General features: G+C 44.5%; 1 protein-coding gene across 2 annotated transcripts in view; it reads right to left on the bottom strand.

The window, feature by feature from the left end:
• Positions 1–593: 593 nt before the first annotated feature.
• The window catches only part of APLP1 (amyloid beta precursor like protein 1), a 93986-nt gene continuing 85696 nt past the window's right edge, over positions 594–8883 (bottom strand). For both annotated transcript variants that reach the window (XM_088459369.1, XM_088459370.1), the window contains 2 exons: positions 7665–7808; positions 594–2607 (listed from right to left, as the gene is read on the bottom strand). In XM_088459369.1, coding sequence (XP_088315495.1) covers positions 2509–2607; positions 7665–7808 — 243 coding nt within the window. In that variant the 3' untranslated portion in view covers positions 594–2508. The remainder of the gene's footprint in view (positions 2608–7664; positions 7809–8883) is intronic.

The raw sequence follows: 8883 nt of genomic DNA, 5'->3' as shown, positions 1-8883 counted from the left end.
ACTACTTCTCTTGTCCGACAGTATATAATGCATGAAATTGCTAATTATTATTAGTTACCTCCGTATGGATGTTATACACCCCCATTTACTCTTAAGGTGCGTAAACACTGGGCGATCAGGAAAGACAGGACGATTACGACATCGTCATCGTACCGTCGTTCCTGATCACCTGTACTGTCTGCACTGAACGATCAGTCGCTCAGTGCAGGCACAGTCCATCATTCCTGAACTTGGCCAGTCTGTCGGTATCGGCAGATCGGCCTGCACGTCCAGGCGATGGACAATGTCGGAAACGACCAGCAGGAGCGCGCATCGCTGGTCGTTTCTGACATAAAAGTGCACTATTACTGAGCGATTGCACAATTACGATGTCACAATTGCTCAGTAATATCGCCCAGTGTGTACGCACCTTTACTGTGTATAAATATAGGTGACGGCACAGCACCACCTCTCTTGGTCTGTAGGCTACACATGATACATTCTCAGGCTCCCATCGCATTCCGCACACACCGACCGATTCCCTGCCTGGACGTAATTCTCAGCAATGCTTTATTCTGGATATTCTTTAAGTTAATATTTATTGATGATGACAATTTAAAATACAACATCATTTTATTATGATTCTATCCAGCAGTCATGTCATGTTGGCGAACGCAAGTGCCCACCCGGACTACACAGCGTGTGACGTACAGGTGACCCCCCCCACACAGTCTTCCTGGAAATTGCAATTATAAAATGCTGACAAGTACAGTAATGGACATGCACTGTTTCTCATCTAATCACAGGCATCAGCTCTTCACGTAGAATCCCAGAAGTCTCTACGCCATCGGATATACAATAACTCGGAACCGTTTATCACGTATGCTGCCGTACCGGTGCACGTGGTGATGGGACCAGGGTTAAGTTTTGAGTGTTTAAAGTTTGCCCTTCAACTACTAACATGCCTGGCACTGCCGCCTGGTATGGGAAGATGAAAAGGACGGGTGTTAGTAACAGGAATTAGAAAACATGAGTCACAGGAAAATGGCGGTCTGCGGTGGCATCGCGGGATCTCCGGCCTAATTATTACACTGATGCTTAAATTAATCGGGCTTCTAAAAACAAGGGTATTAGGAGCTGTGTCCTCCATCTGGAATATGTTCCTGTTTTGGGAGAAGGGGACGTGGTTTATTTTCTTTTTTTGGGGGGGGATAAAAAGAATTGGCAAAATTAAATAAAAAAAGCTTCTTGCGTCTGATCTAAAACACTTATGTACACACGTGTATTTACAATAAACATCGCCCTACGCCTGGCTCTCCGGGGGCTTGGCCAGTGCGGGCTGTGTGTGTTTAAGTTATGGACGTGGCAGAAAGTTTTGGGCGGGGACTAAAGTGACATTGATTCTGTAGGGGGTGAATCTCCATTTATATCTCCTCCTCGTCCGCCTCATGTTATATTAAAGTACACCCGTCACCCACATGCAGTGGGAGCACCTGACTAATATACCTCCCAGGTGTGCCAGATTTGTGGACCCTAAAAAGGGCGGGCCTTACACGGGAGTGGGCGTTTTGTGTGCGTCCCGTCGTCCCGATTTAGAATGTATATATGTTGGGAGTTAGGCCATTAACGTTGGATTATAACTCGCCCACGCCGCAGAGACCACGTCAATCGTTCAGTCATTTCTGAGCCTAAAAAAAAACGGTCGCCTGCTCTCTAAGTAGGTGACGTGCGCACTTTCAAAACCTACCCACCCAACAGGCCATGTTCAAGGATTTCCTTAACTATGCTCCGGTAATGTAATGTCATTGACCGAGCCAGTACCTAAAATAAAATATTATCGCAAAAAAGGAGATCCGGATCACGTGGCCTGTTCGGGACTGTTGAGGACTCTCTCACCTTTGCCGCCAGTAAATTGGAAGGGGTTAGGTGGGGGGGTTACAGATTAGCGGTTACGTTTAGGGGGCGGTAAGACTGGGGGAATTGCGGGGCGAGTCATTAACAAGAAATAAGTGATAAAGCAGCAGAAAGTGATTGTGTGGGGTGTGACGGGACCGGCAGCGGTCAGTGTTGCTGCAATGCATCGCTGCTGGTTTCTCCGCAGTATGAGGACCAGGGGTGGGGGAGGGGCCACTGTTACGCTACAGGGCGACTTCCAATTGGGAGATATCCCGCTACAAGAGGTTAATGCTGAATGGTCTCTTTTCCCTTCTTAGTCATAAATAATTTAAGTGCAGTTCCAGGGGAGAGAGACTAAAACTTTAACCTGTTGTGTCCCAAGTAAGACCCTACCCCTTTAATTTCCGCTTTATTAACATCATATCCTGATCCCAGGTGGGACGCTGATCTCTTGTGTATGGGGAGGATGGGGATGGGCGGGGGAGCAAATATTCTTCCTGCCTGTTTGGTCACTCCCTTTTAGTAATATATATTCATATCCACACCCCCAACCCATATTGTACCTCCCCCAAATTAAAGTCTCTCCCCTATACCCAAAATAAAAGGACCCGCCAACTCCCCCCAGACTGTGGCTCAGTTGTTCTCTTCCAGGTATCTGTAGGTTGGATTCTCATAGCCCTGGTTCTGCATCTTGCTCAGGTGTTTGTCCTCTGGGTTCCTGGAAGCTTCCACCTGCAGGAAGAGAGGGGTGACAAAGCATAAGGTATAAATGTAGGGCCAAGTAAGGCATGCAGAACCCCCCCTATCCCCACCGCAGGTGATGAACGGCGATAGCTACCCTTCCTCGTGCCTCCCAATGGTCCAGATTTGTGGACCTTTAAAGGAATGGGGCTTTAGTGGAAGTGGGTGGAGCTTCAGTGGAGGCGTGTCCTGAATAAACTGAGGGTGGGATTCATTATCACAGATTTTGTATGTAAATGTTGGGCAGAGCTCAGGAGCCTGATGAAGTTGGAAAACAAAACGCATTGAGCAGTGACCCGGAAGTGACTACGGGGCCTATTTATCATCAGGGGCCTGGATGGCGTCCGATGATTAAATATCCAACTCTCCGCAGGGGATACTTATCTCCAGAGCAATTCAGCATGGCTCCGGGGTGGGGACAGCAGCTCCATAAAGCAGCTGTCCCCGCGCTTAGTAGCACTGCTAGTCCAGTAGCTACGTTACTTACCTGCCCCCCATGGCCGGCTTCTGAAAATGAGTGGCCGGAGGTCAAGTATGTGCAAAGCCAGTGAGGAGGCGGCAGAGGGACCCGCTCAGATCCCTCTTTGCAACCCTGGACCTCCTTCCCATACGAAGGAACGGGGCACCGAGAACCAGCACCACTTGAAGATGGCGTTTGTTCTCACAAGCAAACTCTAAAATCTTTAAGTGTTCGGAATTTTCTGAATATTAGTCAGCCCTATCGGATCTCTAAGAATGAATGGCCCGCATCATAAGATATGCAGAAACTAACGTTTCGCCTGTGTAACGGGTGATTTAAGCGATGATGAATAGGCCCCTAGGTCTGATCTGGTGGAGGAGAAATCAGAGGCCAGGAGGAATCGGTGCTATTACGGTTCTGGGGATCGGCGGTCTGGTGAATACCTGTAGTTGGATACTAAGATGTACGTGTTTACTACTAATAAAGTTGTGTTTTTACATTATCTTACCCTTGTGTGCCCCCTTATATGCTCATAGAGAGAGAATTACTGGCAGCTGTCTGACAATACTGGCCCAGGGGAGTAATAGTTACTCTATTGCTGCATATGGTCAGTCCCCAGTGACTGCTTATTGCACATATTCAGGAGGTATCATCTCATCTCATCTCGTCATCTCATCTCATTGTATCATCTCATCTAATCTCATTTCATCTCATTCTTGTATCATCTCATCTCATCTAATCTCATTATCTCATCTCATTATCTCATTGTGTCATGTCATTATCTCATCTCATTGTGTCATCTCATTGTGTCATCTCATTATCTCATCTCATATCATGGTATCATCTCATCTCATAGTATCATCTCATCTCATATTATTTTCTCATCTCATCTCATTTTCTCATCTCATTATCTCACCTAATTTCATTGTATCATCTCATTGTATCAACTCATCTCATTGTGTAATCTCATCTCATCGTCTCATCTCATCTCAGTCATCTCATCTCATTGTGTCCTCTCATCTCCTCATCTCATTGTCTCATCTCATTCTCTCATCTCATCTAATCTCATTATCTCATCTCATCTCATTGTATTGTCTCATCTCTTTTTCTCATCTCATCTCACTGTGTCTCATCATCACATCTCATTGTCTCATTTCATCTCATCATCTCATTATCTCCTGGTCTCATCTCATCTCATTGTGTCATCTCATTGTGTCATCTCATATCATTGTCTCATATCATGGTATCATCTCATATCATATTATTTTATCATCTCAACTCATTGTATCATCTCATCTAATTTTCTCATTTCATTATCTCATCTCATCGTCTGATCTCATTATCTCACCTAATTTCATTGTATCACCTCATCTCATTATCTCATCTCATTCTGTCATCTCATTGTATCAACTCATCTCATTATGTCATCTCATCGTCTCATCTCATTTCATCTCATTGTGTCCTCTCATTTCATTGTGTCCTCTCATCTCAACTCATCTCATTATCTCATCTCATTGTGTCATCTCATCTCATCATCTCATCATCTCATGTCATCTAATCTCTTTATCTTATCTCGTCTCATCTAATCTCATTCTCTCATCTCATCTCGTCTAATCTCATTATCTCATCTCATTATCTCATCTAATTGTATTGTCTCATCTCACTGTGTCTCATCATCTCATTGTCTCATCTCATCATCTCATTGTCTCATCATCTCATCTCATTGTCTCATTTCATATCATCTCATTGACTCATCTCATATCATGGTATCATCTCATCTTATTGTATCATCTCATCTAATTTTCTAATTTCATTATCTCATCTCATCGTCTGATCTCATTATCTCATCTCATTGTGTCACCTCATCTCATTGTATCAACTCATCTCATTGTGTCATCTGATCTCATTGTGTCATCTCATCTCATTGTATCAACTCATCTCATTGTATCAACTCATCTCATTCTGTAGTCTCATCTCATAGTGTCCTCTCATCTCATCGTATCGTGTCATCTCAACTCATCTCATTATCTCATCTCATTGTGTCATCTCATCTCACTGTCTCACCTCATTATCTCATCTCATTGTGTCATCTCATCTCATTGTGTCATCTCACCGTGTCCTCTCATCTCACCGTGTCCTCTCATCTCATCGTGTCCTCTCATCGTATTGTGTCATCTCAACTCATCTCACTATTTCATCTCATTGTGTCCTCTCATCTCATTGTGTCCTCTCATCTCATTGTGTCATCTCATTTCATTGTGTCATCTCATTATCTCATCTCACTGTCTCACCTCATTATTTCATCTCATTGTGTCCTCTCATCTCATTGTGTCCTCTCATCTCATCTCATTGTGTCAACTCATCTCATTGTGTCATCTCATTGTATCAACTCATCTCATTATCTCGTCTCATCTCATTTCATCTCATTGTGTCCTCTCATTTCATTGTGTCCTCTCATCTCAACTCATCTCATTGTGTCATCTCATCTCATTGTCTCATCTCATCTAATCTCCTGTCTCATCTCGTCTCATCTAATCTCATTCTCTCATCTCATCTCGTCTAATCTCATTATCTCATCTCATCATCTCATCTCATCGTATTGTCTCATCTCATTATCTCATCTCATTGTATTGTCTCCTCTCATTGTCTCATCTCATCTCACTGTGTCTCATCATCTCATTGTTTCATCATCTCTTCTCATCATCTCATTGTCTCATCATCTCATTGACTCATCTCATTGTCTCATCTCATATCATTGTCTCATCTCATATCATTGTCTCATCTCATCTCATGGTATCATCTCATATTATTTTATCATCTCATCTTATTGTATCATCTCAGCTAATTTTCTCATTTCATTATCTCATCGTCTGATCATCTCATTATCTCATCTCATTGTGTCATCTCATCTCATTGTGTCATCTCATCTCATTGTGTCATCTCATCTCATTGTATCAACTCATCTCATTGTATCAATCATCTCATTCTGTAATCTCATCTCATCCTCTCATTTCATCGTATCGTGTCATCTCAACTCATCTCATTATCTCATCTCATTGTGTCCTCTCATCTGATGGTGTCATCTCATCTCATCTCACTGTCTCACATCATTATCTCATCTCATCGTGTCCTCTCATCTCATCGTGTCCTCTCATCTCATCGTGTCCTCTCATCTCATCGTGTCCTCTCATCTCATCTCACTATCTCATCTCATTGTGTCCTCTCATCTCACTGTGTCATCTCATCTCACTGTCTCACCTCATTATCTTATCTCATTGTGTCCTCTCATCTCATCTCATCTCACTGTGTCATCTCATCTCATTGTGTCCACTCATTGGGCACGATTCAATTCAGCGCAAAGTAAATAGCGCCAGGAGATAGCTCCCGGAGCTATTCAATTCATCGCGCTGTTAGGTCGGGGAAGGCTCGTTATCGCGCCTTAAACAGGGTCTTTAGGCGCGATAACGGGCATTCCCCGACCTAGCTTCCCGGCGCGAGGCTGTTTTCCCAGCGCTAAGGGCAGAAAACAGCCTCGCACCGGGACTTTTGTCGGATTTCTTCTCTCATCCCCGGAGGGATGAGAGAAGAAATCATTAGTCGGACTTGTCAGCGCGGTGTATTGAATAGCTCCGGGAGCTCACTCCCGGAGCTATTTACATCGCGCTGAATAGAATTGTCTCATCTCATCTCATTGTCTCATCTCATTATCTCATCTCATTGTGTCACCTCCTCTCATTGTTGTGAACCTGTCTTGGCTGACAGATGCAGCAGTAAGCGCTGTGCAGTGCAACCCTGTCAAATGATTTGTTCCTAGCATGGTGCCTGGTTCACTACAGATCACTATTGCAATCACAACTGCGATTACGCCCGCAGGTCTGCTGCACAAATATGCTAATGAATGCAATCGCAAAACCATCGCACAGCCAGCGTAAAGATGCCCACTGCCGCTATCTCACATCCGTAATACCTTGGAGTCCTGTGTATACATCGGTAACATCGGAGCCTCACGCACAATTACAACAGGTCTGATCCTACTCAGAAATTGCTAACCTCATCGCACACAGTGAGTACACAAGCTGCGTATGCCATCGCTGTGACTAATTTATGCACGCCCAAGTAATGGCGTTCAAATGGACCGGCACGCCTGCGTTTCTCCTACCACTCCCGTATCACCACCCCCAAATGCTGATGTCCCATCCCCCGGCTTTGTATCTGCGTAGGTGATCGCAATGCCAACTCGCACACACGCACTGCGGTACATACACATGCGCAGTACGCACCATCGGCCGGTCTGCGTACCCTGAAGCGATCCGTGATGAATCCGGCCCATGGTACTGGGAGCAAGGGAATGATGTAACTCAAAGCAACCAATCACATGTCAGCTTTCACTAGTGTGCCCACAGCAGGTTTCTAAGAGCTGTCATCCGATTGGTTGCTATGGATTACGGCGTATCATTTATCTCTGCGCGGTGACATTGGATAGATCTCTATACTGTATTACAACCTCACTAACCAGATGTTACCTGTACCAGGGAAAGGGCATAAGTACCCTCACTACAGGTCCCTGATGGTAATACAGATATCTCACCTCTATTATTCCATGGCTGATGGTCCCGTAAGGCTTGCGTCGGATGAGGAGGAGGCTGACAATTATAACCATGGCTACTGCAACTGCCACCACCAGCAGACCGATCAGGGCTCCCCGGTTAAATGTCACCAGGGTGTCTGGTTCCTGCAGGATGAATTTTTGTACGTATTACTGCTAGAATATTGCCAGGAGAGGATGGCATCGCCAGGACAAGTTACCGTAATACATGCCTGCCTTTTGCTGGTCAGAAGCCCAAATAGAATTCAGAATGTAATGTCCCTAATTTCTATACATTACAGAGACACGGAGACTGGAATTCTATAATCTATATAAACCCTTTTCCAGCAACCAGTAAACCCCGGGGTCTCGGGAATCGTGGAGATATTCATACAATTGTACAGTGGGTTGGAAGCAGCTTTGATAAGGAAAACCTGGAGACTGGCGTTTACCGGAGGGAACCCGGCCACTATACACACTGGCAGTTTAGGCTCTGAGTGACTCCTCACATTACTCTATGTAATAAACTTACCTGCAGGACATCCGTTCAGGATAGCAGAAAAAGAGGACTTCAGCCTCACATTGCTGCTTATAGCTATTGCTGTTATTTGTACCCATTTCAAATAAAGCAACTTAGGGCCATATTCAATTTCAGGCAAAATGGGACATTTTCGCCGTCTTTGCGAATCAGCCATCCAATCGTCCGCGATCAGCCCATTTGCACACGATTTGCGGCCAATTTCAACAACGACGGCTTTTTCGCCTAAAAACTGGAGAAAACTTTACTTCAGCCTAGGGCGTGCGAAAAAATTAGCAAAATCCCTATTTTTGGGTAAAAATGTGGGGATTTCTTACAGAACCCTTTGGACAGTCCCACTAATGATACTTTAGCGAAAAAAAATTCGTAAGTTGCGTACTTTGGCGAAAATCAGGCACTGAAATTTCTGTCAAATTTTTTTTTTCCCGTGAAAAATGCGTTTAACGTATTGGGTCTGGTATTTTGGAGAGCCATAAGGATGCGCCAAGTATTTTAAACAATGCACGTGGCTGGCGCAGGTGGTTTTTTAAACCGCTAAAAAACTGCCTGCGCCAGCCACGTGCGATGTTTAAAACACTTGGCGCATCTTTATGTCCCTCCAAAATACCAGACCCAATACATTAAATGCATTATTCACGAAAAAAAAAAACTATCTGACTGAAATTTCAGCGGCCGTTTTTCGCC

This window comes from Taudactylus pleione, unplaced genomic scaffold (genome assembly GCF_031769625.1).
Source record: "Taudactylus pleione unplaced genomic scaffold, aTauple2 ptg000906l, whole genome shotgun sequence".
Lineage (NCBI taxonomy): Eukaryota > Metazoa > Chordata > Amphibia > Anura > Myobatrachidae > Taudactylus > Taudactylus pleione.
Note: the sequence above shows the minus strand (reverse complement) of the source record. Positions and strands in the feature narration are given on the sequence as shown.